The sequence below is a fragment of the Oncorhynchus mykiss genome, chromosome 23, assembly GCF_013265735.2.
Source record: "Oncorhynchus mykiss isolate Arlee chromosome 23, USDA_OmykA_1.1, whole genome shotgun sequence".
NCBI classification, from domain to species: Eukaryota; Metazoa; Chordata; class Actinopteri; order Salmoniformes; family Salmonidae; genus Oncorhynchus; species Oncorhynchus mykiss.
Genome location: NC_048587.1, coordinates 44,840,727 through 44,860,127, shown reverse-complemented (window position 1 = coordinate 44,860,127; position 19,401 = coordinate 44,840,727). Strand labels below are relative to the sequence as shown.

Here is a 19,401-nt window from a genome sequence, read left to right as displayed (position 1 = left end):
GAGAGAGAGAGGGTGTGGGTGTGTGTGTGCTCCCCACTTACACTTCAATTGGCGGGAGCAGTGAAATGGTTTTATTTGGTTTTCATGCCAGACAGATGGAGCAATGGGTTTTATTTAGTCTTCATGCCAGACTGATCAACACTAGGCAATAAGCAACGCTGGGGAGGACCACAATGTAAATAAGCCTCCGCCTTTATGGTGTTTAGATCCTCAATTTTTTATTTATGTAACGTCATCTCCGACTGGAGAAGCCTACTAGTCTTATAGGCCCAGTGCATTCAAAAATCATATTGCACAACAGCTGATGAAACTACCGCCTGTCTTTTTCACCATTTTAAATGGAAAACCGTTACAGTAAGGTATCTAATTGTTACCCAGAAATTAGAATACCCATCCAATGCCATGTTAGTGTAGTTGCAATGTAGTGGAGAGGGAGTTCAGGTGTGTGTGTGTGTGCATGCGTGTTAACTCACCCAGGTTGGAAAAGCCTGGAGAAGTCGGTCAAGGAAAGGCTGGAGAGAAGGCCACTCTGGGAGAAAACATAAGATACACTGTATTACACACACACACACACACACACTTTCACTAGTAAAAACAACTGGATGTTGCAAACATAAAAGAGGTCCCACCAAACGACATAATGGAAACAAAGCTCCAAATGGTTTTGAAAATATGGAGACATCGAATATGCTGTTCCTGATCTATACATTTGTCGTCCTTCCAAAGACCGGGCAATTACAGTGTTTAGTGAAAGTCAACACCCCACATTTTACAGCCTTAAAACATAATTTAAAAAATATTACATTAGATGTTTTCCTACCAATTTACTCCACATTTTCTAAGTGAAAGAGAATGTATTGAAATTCTTTCAAATCATAAAAAAAAGTTATTTCTGTCTATATTTTTCAGCAGGACAATCAAACTAATTCCAAAGTCAGACCAGAATGGCTTTCCAATAGGTGTTGAGTGTTCCAGTCTCAGTCCTGAATTCAATTTGCTTGAAAAGCAGAGAAGTTTAAATCAAAGTTTTATGCACCGAATACAACCTTACAGTGAAATGCTTACTTAAGTACGTTCTTGGATAAGGGCTTGTAAGAACAATAAGTGTTAAGAAATTATTTACTAAAATGAACTGAAGTAAATAAAAAAGTGACTAAGCATAGTTCGGGTAGCCATTTGATTAGCTGTTCATGAGTCTTATGGCTTGGGGGTAGAAGCTGTTAAGAAGCCAATTTGGACCTAGATTTATCATTCCGGTACCGCTTTCCGTGCGTAACAGAGGAAACATTCTATGACTAGAGTGGCTGGAGTCTGACAATTTTTAGGGCCTTCCTCTGACACCAGTGGAGGTCCTGGATGGCAGGAAGCTTGGCTGGGGCGCTGTCAAAAGCCGAGCAGTTGCCATACCAGGTGATGCAACCAGTCAGGATGCTCCCGATGGGACAAATCTTTCCAGTCTCCTGAGGGGAAATATGTGTTGTCATGCCCTCTTCACAACTGTTTTGCTGTGTTTGGACCATGATAGTTTGTTGGTGACATAGAAACCAATGAACTTGAAGCTCTCGACCTGCTCCACTACAGCTCTGTCGATGAGAATGGGGAAGTGCTCGGCCCTCATTATCCTGTAGTCCACAATCATCTCCTTTCCCTGCATTAAAGTCCCCGGCCACTAAGAGTGCAGCCTCTGGATGCTTATGGCCTTATACAGCTTGTTGAGTGTGGTCTTAGTGCCAACATCGGTTTATGGTGGTAAATAGACAGCTATGTAAAATATAGATCAAAATTCTTGGTAAATAGTGTGGCCTACAGCTTATCATGAGATACTCTACGTCAGATGAGAAAAACCTTGCAACTTCCTTAATATTAGATTTTGTGAACCAGCTGTTATTTAACAATAGACAGACAGCCACCCCTTGTCTTACCGGAGGCAGCTGTTCTATGTTGCCGATGTATGGAAAACACAGCCAACTGTATGTTATCCATGTTGTCGTTCAGCAACAACTCGGTTAAACATCAGATATTACAGTTTTTAATGTCCCGTTGGTAGGTTAGTCTTGATCGGAGCTCATCGATTTTATTATCCAATGATTGCACGTTGGCTAATAGGACTGATGGTCGAGGCAGATTTTCCACTCGCCTTCGGATCCTTACAAGGCATCCCAAACTACGTCCCTGATATCTCTGTCTCTTCAATTGATTGACAGGGATGTGGGCCTCGTCCCGGTGTCTGAAGTAAATCCTTTGCGTCGACTCATTAAAGAAAAAAATCTTCATCCAGTGCGAGGGGAATTATCGCTGTCCTGATATCTAGAAGCTCTTTTCGGTCATAAGAGACGTTGGCAGAAACATTATGTAAAGTAAGTTAAAAATAACAATAGCACAATTGGTTAGGAGCCCCTAAAAACAGCAACCATCTCCTCTCCGGTGCCATTGCTGTCCAATGATTCCCAAATTTATTGAGCTTGAGCAATTGGACTGAATATTTTTTTATATATATGTTGACCTAAGAATTGGTACAATCTAATTCAATAGGATTTACAGATGTAATGGCTGCCAAAAAGGTGCTTACAGCAAGTATTAACTCTTGATTTGTTTTTTTATTAATTTGGAAAATTACCTATAATTTCTCTTTGGCTTTGAAAATGTGGAGAAGGTTGTGTAGATCAGTAGGAGAAAATCCAATTTACTCCCATTTTAGTTTTAAAGGCAGCAAAATGTGAAGAGGGGTGTGTAGACTTTCACTAGGCACTCTGATTGAACATATTGAAACAATGTATCTTCATTTCATCCCCACATAAATGCATACAGGAAGGAAGACTCACATAACTCAATTTCTTTTTGTGATCCATTTTTATTACCCAATTTAAAATGACGATTTTTTGTGTGTCCACAATACAAATGAATAACTACAAATGTGAGCACTAGAATTGTTGGTATAGAAACTCTTGCATCAGCCACTGGCTTCATGAAATATACATTAAAATGACTTAACAACCTGGAACTCTATCATTACCTGCTGAACCTGCCTCAGTAAATGGATGTCAGCGTCCCAAATGGAACCCTATTCCCTACAAAGTGCCCTATGGTCCCTGGTCAAAAGTAGTACACTATAAAGAGCACTGAGCCTGGAACCTGACAGTTACAGCCCATTATCCAAAGAAGCAGTTCGGTAACACTTTACAGTACTTAAACCAGCAGGTATATAATGCATTTTAATTCAGTTAGACTAGACTTGTCATAAGCATACAATATATGACGCCCTTATGTCTTAGAATCATCTCATGATCCTGACTAAATACCAGCCACCTTGAGAGCATATTATATGCCTTATAAGACATTAAAATAAATACTTGTTGATAACAAGCTAGGAAGTATTATGCCAGCAGGTGTTACCAGAAGTGCTTCACATCTCTGTGTGTGTATGTGGTGTGTACAGACATGGTAAAGTAGGAGGAGATACAGTATTTACAGTGATAGCTTCGAGGAAGTGGAAGATGCATTTCTTTGAAGATGTGTTTTTTCCTTGTTTGATATATAGCCGACGGCACAGCACTAATTATGAGACAAAGAAATGCAAATGACTTTACGTACTGGGTTAGATAAACTTGAGCAGACATCACAAGCTAACTGATCAAAAACAGGAAAGTTAGGGAAATGTAAGGTTATGTTCTGGGCTGGAGTTTACTCTGGTCTGGAAATAAGAGTTGGTTGGGTTGCAAGGACTGGTTTCCCAAAAATATTATTACAAAACTAGCCCTGGAATAAAGAGCATGCTCAATGTAAATTGTCTATTGAAAGTGTTTTTTAGTCCAGGGATAGGCTTAGTCGGTGTCCGGGAATCTGGCTCTAAGAGAATAAGAGCAGTTGTGGTGTGGTATGGGGGGTTTCGGTTAGTAAGAGCGGTTGTGGTGTGGTCTGGGGGGTTTGGGTTAGTAAGAGCGGTTGTGGTGTGGTCTGGGGGGTTTGGGTTAGTAAGAGCGGTTGTGGTGTGGTCTGGGGGGTTTGGGTTAGTAAGAGCGGTTGTGGTGTGGTATGGGGGGTTTCGGTTAGTAAGAGCGGTTGTGGTGTCGTCTGGGGGGTTTGGGTTAGTAAGAGCGGTTGTGGTGTGGTCTGGGGGGTTTGGGTTAGTAAGAGCGGTTGTGGTGTGGTCTGGGGGGTTTGGGTTAGTAAGAGCGGCTGTGGTGTGGTCTGGGGGGTTTCGGTTAGTAAGAGCGGTTGTGGTGTGGTCTGGGGGGTTTGGGTTAGTAAGAGCGGTTGTGGTGTGGTCTGGGGGGTTTCGGTTAGTAAGAGCGGTTGTGGTGTGGTCTGGGGGGGTTTGGGTTAGTAAGAGCGGTTATGGTGTGGTCTGGGGGGTTTGGGTTAGTAAGAGCGGTTGTGGTGTGGTCTGGGGGGTTTGGGTTAGTAAGAGCGGTTGTGGTGTGGTCTGGGGGGTTTGGGTTAGTACGAGCGGTTGTGGTGTGGTCTGGGGGGTTTGGGTTAGTACGAGCGGTTGTGGTGTGGTCTGGGGGGTTTGGGTTAGTACGAGCGGTTGTGGTGTGGTCTGGGGGGTTTGGGTTAGTACGAGCGGTTGTGGTGTGGTCTGGGGGGTTTGGGTTAGTACGAGCGGTTGTGGTGTGGTCTGGGGGGTTTGGGTTAGGACGAGCGGTTGTGGTGTGGTCTGGGGGGTTTGGGTTAGTAAGAGCGGTTGTGGTGTGGTCTGGGGGGTTTGGGTTAGTACGAGCGGTTGTGGTGTGGTCTGGGGGGTTTGGGTTAGTACGAGCGGTTGTGGTGTGGTCTGGGGGGTTTGGGTTGGTACGAGCGGTTGTGGTGTGGTCTGGGGGGGTTTGGGTTAGTAAGAGCGGTTGTGGTGTGGTCTGGGGGGTTTGGGTTAGTACGAGCGGTTGTGGTGTGGTCTGGGGGGTTTGGGTTAGTACGAGCGGTTGTGGTGTGGTCTGGGGGGTTTGGGTTAGTACGAGCGGTTGTGGTGTGGTCTGGGGGGTTTGGGTTAGTACGAGCGGTTGTGGTGTGGTCTGGGGGGTTTGGGTTAGTACGAGCGGTTGTGGTGTGGTCTGGGGGATTTGGGTTAGTACGAGCGGTTGTGGTGTGGTCTGGGGGGTTTGGGTTAGTAAGAGCGGTTGTGGTGTGGTCTGGGGGGTTTGGGTTAGTACGAGCGGTTGTGGTGTGGTCTGGGGGGTTTGGGTTAGTACGAGCGGTTGTGGTGTGGTCTGGGGGGTTTGGGTTAGTACGAGCGGTTGTGGTGTGGTCTGGGGGGTTTGGGTTAGTACGAGCGGTTGTGGTGTGGTCTGGGGGGTTTGGGTTAGTACGAGCGGTTGTGGTGTGGTCTGGGGGGTTTGGGTTAGTAAGAGCGGTTGTGGTGTGGTCTGGGGGGTTTGGGTTAGTAAGAGCGGTTGTGGTGTGGTCTGGGGGGTTTGGGTTAGTACGAGCGGTTGTGGTGTGGTCTGGGGGGTTTGGGTTAGTACGAGCGGTTGTGGTGTGGTCTGGGGGGTTTGGGTTAGTACGAGCGGTTGTGGTGTGGTCTGGGGGGTTTGGGTTAGTAAGAGCGGTTGTGGTGTGGTCTGGGGGGTTTGGGTTAGTAAGAGCGGTTGTGGTGTGGTCTGGGGGGTTTGGGTTAGTAAGAGCGGTTGTGGTGTGGTCTGGGGGGTTTGGGTTAGTAAGAGCGGTTGTGGTGTGGTCTGGGGGGTTTGGGTTAGTACGAGCGGTTGTGGTGTGGTCTGGGGGGTTTGGGTTAGTACGAGCGGTTGTGGTGTAGTCTGGGGGGTTTGGGTTAGTAAGAGCGGTTGTGGTGTGGTCTGGGGGGTTTGGGTTAGTACGAGCGGTTGTGGTGTGGTCTGGGGGGTTTGGGTTAGTACGAGCGGTTGTGGTGTGACTCACCTTGCGTTGCTCTCTGAGATGTGCAGCTTCTTTAGGATGGTTGAAACGGAATATAGTCCCTCTACCTAGCTGGATTACTGCACCTGAAACCACCATAAGTTATTATACCGTGAACAAAGTTTTACATCGATGGTTGGTTTCCTGGACACAGATCAAACTTAGTCCTGGACTAAAGAGAATCTCTTTTGAAATAGCTTTTTAGTCCAGGACTAAGCTTGATCGGTGTCTGGGAAACCAGCCCTGAGTTGAGTGCAATGGCAGTGGATGGTTGGTAATTGGAGCATTATTAAAAGCTGATAGTGGGTTCAGTTTTAGTGGGAGGCACACAACACATCTCTCCCAAATGTTGTTAAGATTAAAGTGCTGCCTCTTCACCTCTTCTCATGGTATCCACTTCAAATTCCTGCATTCTGTCTCTCTCTGAAGCATTCAGTGTTACCAGTCAGGAGTGGCTGTGAACCACGCTTCCATCCCTTCTCCACAGGGCAGATGACATTTCTTTTACTAAACATTTGAGGGCGAGAGGCCTTGGAAAAAGCCCTGAACAAAGCTCCAGGCCTCTCCGGTCAATTGGCAGATGGTGGTGATAGCAGAGTGGGTTCTGAAGTAGAGACCAGGATCAGCCTTTACAGAAAAGTGGGAATAGAGCCAGCCAGGCAGGCAGAGAGCTGAAGAGCTAACTTTGGCCCCAATAGAAAAACCCACTATTCAGTTAGCTCTGCCAGGTCTGTCTGCGAGCTTTTTTTTTTCCATCATAGCCTCGCTTACACCAACCCGCTCTGACTCAGAAATATAAAGAACAGCTGTGAGTGTGTGTGTGTGTGTGTGAGAGAGGATATAGAGGAGAAAGAGTGAGAGTCCCAGCACCCCTAATAAAAAGGTCCCTGCCACTACTCCTTCATAGCCATTTTAAAATTGACCCAAAAGCCCCCCCGAAGCAACTGCATCTCAGGCCATTTTCTACACAACAAATGATAGTAATTTCTGCTCCTGTTGCAGCTCAGGTGCATTGTCACTCGTCAGAAGCCATTAATCAAAGCAAGATTAGTATTTTATGCACAGAAAGAAGGAGAGAGAGCGTGCCTGTGAGAAAGAGAGGAGACCTGGAGAAAATCTTATAAGTGTGAGCCTGCTAGATATATAAGCCCCCAATATCAGCCTCTATTCCATAGCTTTACAACACATCCTAGAGTTTTTCTAGCCTATTACCTTCGGTAAATCACCCAGCCGGGGTCTTGACGAAAGCCAATCATGTCAGAGAGATTGTGTACTTCATGGCAATGTATTCACTTTACCACGGCAAAGGACTGAGAAAATGAGTAAAACTTTTTCTATTTATTTGTCAAGTTGCCAGAAAGTTAAGAGTTGTGTTGTCTAGTCCCAAAGTAAGAAGGGGAAAGATGAGGTCTCCAAAGTTGGAGCAGCCATTACAGGTTTAGCATGTCTTCCAAGTCCACACAGGCTCATTGAAAGAGAGGTGTGCCAGTTTAGATTATAGGTACAACTGTCCCAGTGCCTCAGTTAGAGGACGTAAATGACCAGTCGCAAAGTTTGTGAGCCTCAAAGTTTGTGCCCCCAACTCCCAGGGTCAGAGAGAGGATTTTGTACACATTATCTTGCAGAGTCTCCACACACGACCGGGAGACGACACACACACACACACACACACCATTACCCTGTGTCAGCTGACAGGGCTGGGTCGTCTCCAGTCTGTTGACAGAGCACAGCGCCCCCGTCTGGGGGATCAGAGTCACAACTCCATCACGGTTCTCAAACACACAGTGTTCCTCCAGGAGACCAGCACCATGGACAACTGCATGGTGGGAGACAGGGTTAGGGGTCAAAATTAAAAAACTGTGTTCCTCCTGCAGACCAATACCATGGAACACTGCAGGGAATAAAGGGAGGGAAGCGGTCAGAGGTTGATGTAGAAAAGTTTTAAGGGGGTCAGTTAAGGTGAGGCTCAAAATCACTTATCTTGATCATATAATGAGCAAAAAAAATTAGTGCCTAATGCTCTGGAATAACACTAAACTCACATGAACCCGAAGCAACAACCCACAGCAGATATCCTGTCTGCCTACTGACTCACCAATATCCGGATTGGATGAAGCCTCGTCTCGACCCACCAGCGTCCTGCCCTCCTGCAATCAGATCACAAGGCCAATGTCATTAGGTCTGCCTGATCGTAAGCTGATTTGCTCACGGGAGAATCCAAATCTAAGGATGCATCCCAAACGGCACCCTATTCCCTATATAGTGCACTACCATGCCATGGTCAAAAGGAGTGCACTTTAAAGGCAAGAGGGTGACATTTGAGATGTAGACTAAGAGACCGGTAGCGGATAAACGAATATGGATTTTCCACATTTAGCAGTAGTGTTAAAACAAGCTACATTATTGGCTAGTACCACAGACCCATTGAGAAAGTACACTGAGTGTACAAAACATTAGGAACACCTGCTCTGACAGACTGACCAGGGGAATCCAGGTGAAAGCCATGATCCCTTATTGATGTCACTTGTTAAATCCACTTCAATCAGTGTAGATGAAGTTAAGGACAAGAGGTTAAAGGATTTTTAAGCCGTGAAACAATTGAAACGGATTGTGTATCTGTGCCATTCAGTGGGTGAATGGGCAAGACAAAATATTTAAGTGCCTTTGAATGGGCTATGGTAGTAGATGCCAGGCACACCGGTTTGTGTCAAGAACTGCAACGCTGCTGGGTTTTTCACGCTCAACAGTTTCTCGTGTCTATGAAGAATGGTCCACCACCCAAAGGACATCCAGCCAATGACAACTGTGGGAAGCATTGCAGTCAACATGGGCCAGCATCCCTGTGGAATGCATTTGACACCTTGTAGAGTCCATGCCCTGACAAATTGAGGCTGTTGTGAAGGCACAAGGGAGTGCAATTCAACATTTGGAAGGTGTTCATAAAAGTTTACACACTCCGTGTATACAGTATACTCTATATACAGTGGGGAGAACAAGTATTCGATACACCGCCAATTTTGCAGGTTCCCCTACTTACAAAGCATGTAGAGGTCTGTAATTTTTATCATAGGTACACTTCAACTATGAGAGAGGGAATCAAAAACAAAACAAAAAATCCAGGAAATCACATTGTATGATTTTTAAGTAATTAATTAGCATTTTATTGCATGACATAAGTATTTGATACATCAGAAAAGCAGAACTTAATATTTGGTACAGAAACATTTGTTTGCAATTACAGAGATCATACGTTTCCTGTAGTTCTTGACCAGGTTTGCACACCCTGCAGCAGAGATTTTGGTCCACTCCTCCATACAGACCTTCTCCAGATCCTTCAGGTTTTGGGGCTGTCGCTGGGAAATACGGACTTTCAGCTCCCTCCAAAGATTTTCTACTGGGTTCAGGTCTGGAGACTGGCTAGGCCACTCCAGGACCTTGAGATGCTTCTTACGGAGCCACTCCTTAGTTGCCCTGGCTGTGTGTTTCGGGTCGTTGTCATGCTGGAAGACCCAGCCACGACCCATCTTAAATGCTCTTGCTGAGGGAAGGAGGTTGTTGGCCAAGATCTCGGGATACATGGCCCCATCTATCCTCCACTCAATACGGTGCAGTCGTTCACCAAAGAATGATGTTTCCACCTCCATGCTTCACGGTTGGGATGGTGTTCTTGGGGTTGTACTCATCCTTCTTCCTCCAAACACAGCGAGTGGAGTTTAGACCAAAAAAAAAACTATATTTTTGTCTCAGACCACATGACCTTCTCCCATTCCTCCTCTGGATCATCCAGATGGTCAATGGCAAACTTCAGACGGTTCTGGACATGCACTGGCTTGAGCAGGGGGACCTTGCGTGCGCTGCAGGATTTTAATCCATGACGGCGTAGTGTGTTACTAATGGTTTTCTTTGAGACTGTGGTCCCAGCTCTCTTCAGATCATTGACCAGGTCCTGCCGTGTAGTTCTGGGCTGATCCCTCACCTTCCTCATGATCATTGATGCCCCACGAGGTGAGATCTTGCATGGAGCCCCAGACCGAGGGTGATTGACCGTCATCTTGAACTTCTTCCGTTTTCTAATAATTGCGCCAACGGTTGTTGCCTTCTCACCAAGCTGCTTGCCTATTGTCCTGTAGCCCATCCCAGCCTTGTGCAGGTCTACAATTTTATCCCTGATGTCCTTACACAGCTCTCTGGTCTTGGCCATTGTGGAGAGGTTGGAGTCTGTTTGACTGAGTGTGTGGACAGGTGTCTTTTATACAGGTAACGAGTTCAAACAGGTGCAGTTAATACATGTAATGAGTGGAGAACAGGAGGGCTTCTTAAAGAAAAACTAACAGGTCTGTGAGAGCCGGAATTCTTACTGGTTGGTAGGTGATCAAATACTTATGTCATGCCATAAAATGCAAATGAATTACTTTTTTAAAAAATCATACAATGTGATTTTCTGGATTTTTGTTTTAGATTCAGTCTCTCACAGTTGAAGTGTACCTATGATAAAAAAAAAAAAAAATACAGACCTCTACATGCTTTGTAAGTAGGAAAATCTGCAAAACCGGCAGTGTGTCGAAAACTTGTTCTCCCCACTGTATGTATTTGTCTTACTCACTTTCAAATGATAGAGAATGGTGCCAGTGCTGAGAAGATCATCATCGATGCCGATTAGGTGAGGTAGTTTGGAGTCCATGACCACGCCTATACCCTGCTTCCTCAGAGCTACAGTCTCCTCCTATATAGTAGCAGACACAGAACAGGGTAGTACTACTATTATGATAACATGTTAACCCAGCATTACGCCTATGCCCTGCTTCCTCAGAGCTACAGTCCCCTATATAGCAGGAGATTAATAGACAGGTGAGGTAAGTCCAACACTGTCGTCTCATACACACCAACATTCGAAGGTTTGGGGTCACTTAGAAATGTTCATGTTTTTGAAAAGCACATTTGTCCATTACAATATCATCAAATTGATCAGAAATACAGTGTAGACATTTATTGTTGTAAATGACTATTGTAGCTGGAAACTGATTATTTCTATGGAATATCTACATCGGCGTAGAGGCCCATTATCAGCAACCATCACTCCTGTGTTCCAATGGCACATTGTGTTAGCTAATCCAAGTTTATAATTTGAAAAGGCTAATTGATCATTAGAAAACCCTTTTGCAATTATGTTAGCACAGCTGAAAACTGTTTGTACTGATTAAAGAAGCAGTAAAACTGGCCTTAATTTTTTATTTCACCTTTATTTAACCAGGTAGGCCAGTTGAGAACAAGTTCTCATTTGCAACTGCAACCTGGCCAAGATAAAGCAAAGCAGTTCGACACATAAAACACAGAGTTACACATGGAATAAACAAAACATACAATAGACTAGTTGAGTATCTGGAGCATCAGCACAGTCACAGTCAGTTAGACACAGAATCAGACACAGTCAGGGTCAAACAGTCACAGTTTGATTACAGGCTCAAAATGGCCAAAAACAAATACATTTCTTCTGAAACTCGTCAGTCTATTCTTGTTCTGAGAAATAAAGGCTATTCCATGCGAGAAGTTCTTTCAAAAACAAGGACATTTTTAAGTGACCCCAAACTTTTGAACGGTAGTGTATGTATGATCGTACATAAGTCACACAGACAGTCATACATAGTCAAAAGACACATACAGCACACTTCTGTATATTTTAAAAGAGTTACATGGTCGCTGCACATATCATTGCATACCGCAGAAAATACACGAGAGTTCAGAGGCCTTGCTTTAACAAAGTTAACCATTTTCACTGTAGTGGTCAAAACGTCTTTCAAGCTGTCAGGCATTTCCTTGGCAGCAAGAGCCTCTCGGTGGATGCTGTAGTGTACCCAAGTGGCGTCAGGGAGCAACTGCTTGCACGTGCATTACCACTCCACTATTTTGTGGCTTTTGTGCCATCACAGTGCATATACCAACATCTTGACCACCCAAAGTCCATTTGATGTCACAAAGCTGTCCAGTACTTTAAAAATATCCTCCTCCTGTTGTCCTGGTTTTATAGAATTCACTGGCTTGTATGCGAAGCAGTAATTGTTTCAAAACATCTCCTGTCATGTCACTGATGCATCGTGAAACAGTGTTGTTTGATGAAGGCATTGTCTGTACAGTTTTTTGGGCCTTTTCCCCCACCATTGTCCCAGCCATATCCGCAGCAACAGGAAGAATGAAGTCCTCCACAATAGTATGGGACTTGCCTGTTCTAGCCACTTGTTAGCTCACCATATAAGACGCTTCTAGACCCTTCACATTCATGGTATCTGTTGGTTTTATACATGTCTTACTACTCAAAAGTCTTACATTTTCACTCAAAAAACTTTGTGGCTTATTTTTCAACTTGGCATGTTTTGTTTCTAAATGTCTGTGCAATAGTGAAGGTTTCATTGAGTTGAGAGATTACTTTTGCACATATAAAAAACTCACTGTGGCTGAGGAAAGGCACTACTCCTAATTTAAGTGAACCCCATATCAATGTAGTTCTCATCATATTTGCGCCTCTTCGATGGTTCAACATCCCTGTCTGTTGTTTGGTGCTTTCCCGGGTAAGGGGGCAGTAACTCTTTGGCTGCATCAGATTCACAACTGTCAGTGTCCATACTAGCTGGGCTAACAACAAATGTTGAATTACTGATGCTAACATTGGATCTGCTCATGGAAGCAGAACTTATGTCGTCGGAACAGAATGAACAGCAGTTACGTTTGGCTACATAGTTAGTGGAATTCCCGCCAGAGACAGATATGTTTCGTATTGCATTATGTACTGTATATTATTCATTTTATTTGTGTTTCCTGTTTGGACCCCAGGAAGAGTAGACGTTGCCTTGGCAGCGATTTTGTTACTCTAAGCACACCCTCCAAACCCTATTCACCTCTTCTGAATATAAAGGTATAGCGTGCCTTCAGAAACTAACTAGGTATAGCGTGCCTTCAGAAACTAACTAGGTATAGCGTGCCTTCAGAAACTACCCTTGATGTTTTCCACATTCTGTTGTGTTACAGCTTGAATTTAAAATTGATATATTGAGAGTGTCACTGGACTACACAAAATACCCCATAACGTCTAAATGGAATTATGCTTTCAGAAAAGTTTAAAAATTAATAAAAAATGAAAAGCTGAAATGTCTTGAGTCAATAAGCATTCAACCTGTGTTATGGCAAGCCTAATTAAGTTAAGGAGTAAAGATTTGCTTAAGTCACATAAGTTGCATGGACTCACTGTGTACAACATGATTTTTGAATGATTACCTGATCTCTGTACCCCACACATACAGATAATTGTAAGGTCCCTCAGTTGAGCAGTGAATTTCTAACAAAGATTCAACCAAAGACCATGGAGGTTTTCCAAGGGCACCTATTGATGGGAAAAAATAAAAATACCAAAGCAAACAGTGTAACAGTATACTAAAGATACAGGAGTCCTTCGTAACTCCGTTTTCGGAGAGGAAGGAATCTGCTCAGGGACTTCACCATGAGGCCAATGGTGACTTAAATACAGTTAGTTTTCTTCTATCACAGCCATTAAACTCTGAGGATGGAACAACATTGTTACTCCACAATACTAGGGAAAGGGGGATACCTAGTCAGTTGTACAATGCATTCAACTGAAATTTGTCTTCCGTATTTGGGGCTGCCATAATCGACATCCACGTCGGCAGCGCCCGGGGAACAGTGGGTAAACTGCCTTGCTCAGGGGCAGAAGGACAGATTTTTACCTTGTCAGCTTGGGGATTCTATCCAGAAATCTTTCAGTTACTGGCCCAATGCTCTAACTACTAGGCTAATATCCTAAATGACACTGAAAAGGAAGCCTGTACAGAATAAAAAATATTCCGTAGACATGCATCCTGTTTGTAATAAGGCACTAAACTGCCAAGAAAAAGTGGCAAAGCGTTATGTTTGGGGCAAATCCAACGTCACTGAGTACCACTTCATATTTCCAAGCATGGTGGTGGCTGGAACATGTTATGGGTATGCCCATCATCAGGAAGGACTAGGGAGTTGTTTGTATTTTTATAAAAAATAATCAGAATAGAGCTAATCACAGGCAAAATCCTAGAGGAAAACTTAGTTCAGTCTGCATTCCAACCGACACTGGGAGAAAAAAAATCCCCTTTCAGCAGGACAGTAACCTAAAACAAGGCAAAAACAAAATACACTGGAGTTCCTTCCCAAGACAACATTGAATGTTCCTGAGTAGCCAAGTTAAAACTAACTTAATACGGCTTGAAAAGCTAAGGCAAAACCTGAAAATGGTTGTCTCGCAATGATCAATAACCAACTTCAGAGAATGAAGAATTTTCCAGGTATGGAAAGCGCTTACAGACTTACCCAGAAGGACTCACAGCTTTAGTCTATCATGTATTGACTCAGGAGTGTGAATACTTGTGTAAATTAGATATTTCAGTACAAAAATGTCTAAAAACATGTTTTCACTGTCATTATGTGGTAGTGTGTAGATGGGTGAGAGAAACAAAAAGTTTGCTATTTTGAATTCAGGTTGTAACACCACAATGTGGAATAAGTCAAGGGGCAGGAATACTTTCTGAAGGCACTGCATGTTGTCCTCCTAGTAATCAAATCGTATTTGTCACATGCGCCAAATACAACCTTAAAGTGAAATGCTTACTTATAAGCCCTTTATATAACAAGTGATGTGTTTTCTCTGCGCCAAATGATCTTTCAATGCACCATCTTCCCGAGGAAAGACTGAAGGATCGGGTGAATATGAATCATTTTTTAACAATTTCATGGCCGTATCAACCATTTTCCTTTCTGAATTTTTTTTATTTATTCACACAGAAACCGCCATGTCAAACACTGACTAATAGAAGGGTTTTTAACGTCCATACGCCACACACACACACACACACACACACACACGTCTGATTAATGCTACCCTATAGTGTGTGTGTGTGTGTGTGTGCGCGTGCGTGTGTGATGAATGCTGCCCTATAGTGCTGACATTCACATTACAGGCAGTCACACCCCCACGTTAGCCTTTGGTCGCATCAGAAACTCAAGTCAGCCTCAAATCAATGAATGTTCAGGTGGAAAAATCCATGCCGCTTGTCCAGAAATCCCTGCTAAATATGTATTTAATGCATTTTAGGTTTCTGCACGTCAGAAGAGGGTGATAAGAGGCAGGATAAATGGAATTGATCTGTGGAAGACATTTTTAAAGCTTTAGTACAGAAAGCTACAATTCTACATTTCCATCGGCGATCTGTCTGCTTCACTGCCCACAGTATGGGAGCTGGGCTAATGTCAGGAAACTGTCCTGAGAAAGGGAGTCGACAGCCGTGTGTGTGTGTGTGTGCGTGTATATATATTCTATAATAAAAACAAACAGAATACAAGTCACCAGTGTTATGACTATTGACATTGATGAAATGGCACCAGACATTAAAAACAGAGCAGACTTCCCAACTTGGGTTCAAGGCTAAACGGCCTTTTCCTTTCAGTCAGTGGCTCCTGCTGAATAACAAACTAACTCCTTCAGTGTGTGTCTGTGTGTCTCATCTCCCAGTCCTGTCTCAGTGAAGTGACACAGTGCATTAATCTGCCAGGCTCCTCTCTTCACCTCTAATGAAGTCTGTGAAGGAACCCTTTAATTAACTACAAGCCTGGAAACACACTTCCCTGAGACAGGATGGGTAGATGAGATTCTCTTTCTTAGTCAGACCAAATCAGAGTATAGGGCCAGGCCATGCAGCATGATGCCACTCTCCATCCCTTGATTGAGGCAGGTGGTGGACGTAATTATCTTTTGGGCAGGCTTGGGCACAAACACTCACACACCTCATCTATCAGCCAGGCTTGGGCAGCATTTAAACTCGCATTAAAATTTCACCCAACTGCAGATGATGGCTTTCATGCATTTGTGAGCACTTCCACTCAGAGTTTCCCTACTTCACTTTACATAAATTAAAAGTAACTCCACTGCAAGGTCAGCCCACCACCTGTCCATGAGAGCTCTGATGAGAGCTTCTATCCATCAGAGAGCTATGATGAGAAAACTAGTGAGTAAGATTTCCAATATATTTTATGAAATATGGCACAAACTTTACTTAATCCGTCAGGAGCACACACTACAACACATCAATAAAAACTCCTCCCACAGAGATAGCAGAGGGCAGAGTAGGGTAGTAGGCCATCTCAAAATGGAACAGTACTGTGGTAACTTTGGGGGATATCTCTCCAAAGAAGTTGAAATTAAGTTCACACATCACAGATATTTGCATTATAGGGTTTTATATTTAGGAGTTACAACAAAATGCTTGAGGCTTGAGAGCAAACATTGCATTATTAAAATGTCACCCAACTGCAGATGGCCTTAAAGCTAGACTCCATAATGGTGAAACTGACATGTCCGTTCGCGATATTTAAACCAAAAAGTTACTGCTAGCGCTGTTTTTTTACACCTCCGACATCATTGCACACACACACACACAGAACAGCAGCATATGTACTGCAACAACAAAAAATGAAAACGCTCCCCAGCTCTGCTTCGGCAACAAAACAATAATTGCCGTGGGACGGACAGTTGCGTCGTATCCCCTACATGCAGATTCCATCCATTTAAATGGGTTTCTGAGCATCTCCAGACACCTAGGAGTTACCCTACTTTACTCTACATATCAAACAAACTACACAGTAGGACAGCAAAGCACCTGTCCAGCTTGCAAGAATGTCACCAGTCTGTCCAGCTCACGTACAGAAACCCATACTGAAACACTTCAATAAAAAAATCACAAGACTTCTCCATTCGGGGCAGGTCTAAGGGAAGTCGCCAAAGACATTAGAATGAAGCTCATAGATTACAGATCTAGGCATTCATGGGATTTACTGTGGACTTGATTGAAGTTAAGGGCTCAAAAACAGCAGCAACTTGAATGCTTATTGATTTCCAGTGCGAGTCAAGTCGAGTCAAGCCATCTGAAATTGAGCTCTATCGCTCATGTAAAGGTTATAGATAGAACAATCACAAAGGTCATCTCAAATGATACATCAAGGCCTAACTGCTGACAGGGTGGATACTAGAATGTCATGGAATCCCTTAATGATTAAATATAATGTAGAAATGACAGACCAAAGACAATGGCGGAATAACCGAAGACAGTCTGTGGGGATGACCCAGATGTAGTACTAAGCGAGCGATTAGTGCTTTTTGTGGTCGGTTCGACTATCAAAAACAATCATGGTTTTTCGATTTAAATTATTTGGGTAAATGCTGTAAGAGAATAAAAAATGTAAAAAACTAATGTCCCATGATGGTAGTGAATGCCCATTACTGTCTATCACTTACCAGTATTACCAGTATTTGATTCACATTACTTTCCTAAAATATTTAATGTTGTGTATATTACATTTGTTTTATTTGAAGACTTTTCATTCCAAGTTATAATCTCATCTCTTTAGAGCTGCTGCGTATGCTCTGACAGAAATCACAATTTTGTAGTTCTTCAAAATCACTTTGATCATGTATTTTCAAGTAGAGATACGTCAGGAAGCAACAGCAGCTCTATCTAGATCTCCTCGCGATCGATCACAGATTACTGTCTCTCCTGTAGCAGGCGTATGGTCTTTTGAAACACAGACCGGACAAGTAGACACACAGAGAGCGAGACACACACACACACACACACACACACACACACACACACACAGAGAGATTCATCCAACCCAAGCAAAAGTTCCGTTGGCACTGGCTCTCACGACAATATAAAACTTCCAGAAAGTAACAGTCTCCCTTTCCGCAAATCAAGAGGACAAAGCTCCTCATATTTTTTCATCATGTTCTTCATTCCAAGAGTGTGTCCCAAATGGTACCCTATTCCGTATATAGTGCACTTTTTAAACTAAAGTAGTGCACGATATAGGGGATAGGGCTACATTTGGGACGCTACCAACACTACAAGAACAGGTTTGCAATCATCTGCGCCACCTCTCCCCAAACATGTGCAGGTACATCCTGCAATCTTGTGTGTGCATGCGTGAAAGGATACAGCAGGAAATGAGAACATTTTGGCATCTTTCTCCCTCCACCTCTTCCCTACTTCCCCCCAAGAGGCTGCCTTTCCCACAAACCCTGCAACCAATCTTTGATGCGTCCCAAATGCCTCCCTATTTAGTGCACTACTTATGACCAGGGCCCATAGGGCTACAGTCAAAAGTGGTGTAGATAGATACCCTAGTAGTGGACTAAATTAGGAATTGGTGCCATTTGCATTCTAAATCTACCTGAGAAATGGCATTAACCTTGTGTTTACACTGCTCTCTTTCTCTAACGATGAGGAGCCTAATATGCCCCCCCCCCCCCCCCCCCCCCATTCCCCTGGCTCCATGGTGGGAGTCTCATAGCCTTTCCCTTTCAGGGAGAAGCGAAGCAGCTCTCATCAACAGAATTAACCCGTCTCCACACACACATACTATAGACACTAATATCTCCCCTGCATTCCACACCGTACCCATGGCTCCATGGCTGGTTCTACCACTCGTCACCCTGCACAGAATTCAAAAATAGCGGAAGACAAAATGTCAAATCCATAAAGCTGTTCATCAACCACTTACCATTATGGCAACATCAGTATGCCTGCCGCTTGCCAGTACAGTGGCCTTTCAGACCGGGTGTCACAGGGTGTCGTGCTGAACGTTTAACATGGAAAAACACGGCCAGGCTTCATACCAGAGTGTGTGCGCGCTTGCGCAGTACCAGTCAAAAGTTGACACACCTACTCATTCAAGGGTTTTGTTGTGAAGAGGGCACAATAAAACCTAATCCTGCTGAGAACTGAAAACATTTGGCATGAGTCCTCAGATCCTCAAAAGGTTCTTACAGCTGCACCATCGAGAGCACCACTGGTTGCATCCCTGCCTCCGACCGCAAGACACTACAGAGGGTAGTGCGTACGGCACAGTACACCACTGGGCCAAGCTTCCTGCCATCCAGGACCTTTATACCAGGCAGTGCCAGAGGAAGGCCCTAAAAATTGTCAAAGATTCCAGCTACCCTAGTCATGAGCCATTCTTTTTGCTACCGCACGGCAAGCGGTCCCAGAGCGCCAAGTCTAGGTCTAAGAGGCTTCTAAACAGCTTCCTCCCCCAAGACACAAGATTCCTGAACATCTAATCAAATGGCCACCCAGACTATTTGCATTGCCTTCTCTACCTCTCACAAAGACAACGGTTGGAACCAAAAATCTCAAATTTTGACTCAAAAGGACAGATTTCCACCAGTCTAATGTCCAAGTCTCTTTATCTTATTGATGTCCTTTAGTAGTGGTTTCCGTGCAGCAATTCAACCATGAAGGCCTGATTCACGCAGTCTCCTCTGAACTTTTGACTGGTACTGTGTGCATTCAGATGGGTCGTGTACATTCAAGAACACGGGCATTTTTACATTGTTGAAGGGAAATGCTTCCCAACTCCTGCACCCAAAGGGGTGCACATATTCCCTACCCTGGCCCCCACCCAGCCCAAATGAGAAGTTTGATGGGTTCCAAGGACCAGGAT

The 19,401-nt window shown here is 44.0% G+C and overlaps 1 protein-coding gene across 2 annotated transcripts in view; it reads right to left on the bottom strand.

Moving 5' to 3' along the window:
• Positions 1–2,832: 2,832 nt before the first annotated feature.
• Positions 2,833–19,401, bottom strand: part of LOC110502827 (kinesin-like protein KIF16B) — a 43,118-nt gene continuing 26,549 nt past the window's right edge. Inside the window, exons 14-18 of one of the 2 annotated variants that reach the window (XM_036960540.1) lie at positions 10,472–10,591; positions 7,964–8,015; positions 7,541–7,684; positions 5,872–5,954; positions 2,833–3,552 (exon numbers count right to left, since the gene is read on the bottom strand). In XM_036960540.1, the coding sequence (XP_036816435.1) occupies positions 3,466–3,552; positions 5,872–5,954; positions 7,541–7,684; positions 7,964–8,015; positions 10,472–10,591 (486 nt within the window). In that variant the 3' untranslated portion in view covers positions 2,833–3,465. The remainder of the gene's footprint in view (positions 3,553–5,871; positions 5,955–7,540; positions 7,685–7,963; positions 8,016–10,471; positions 10,592–19,401) is intronic. The other variant, XM_036960541.1, reaches the window with a different exon arrangement.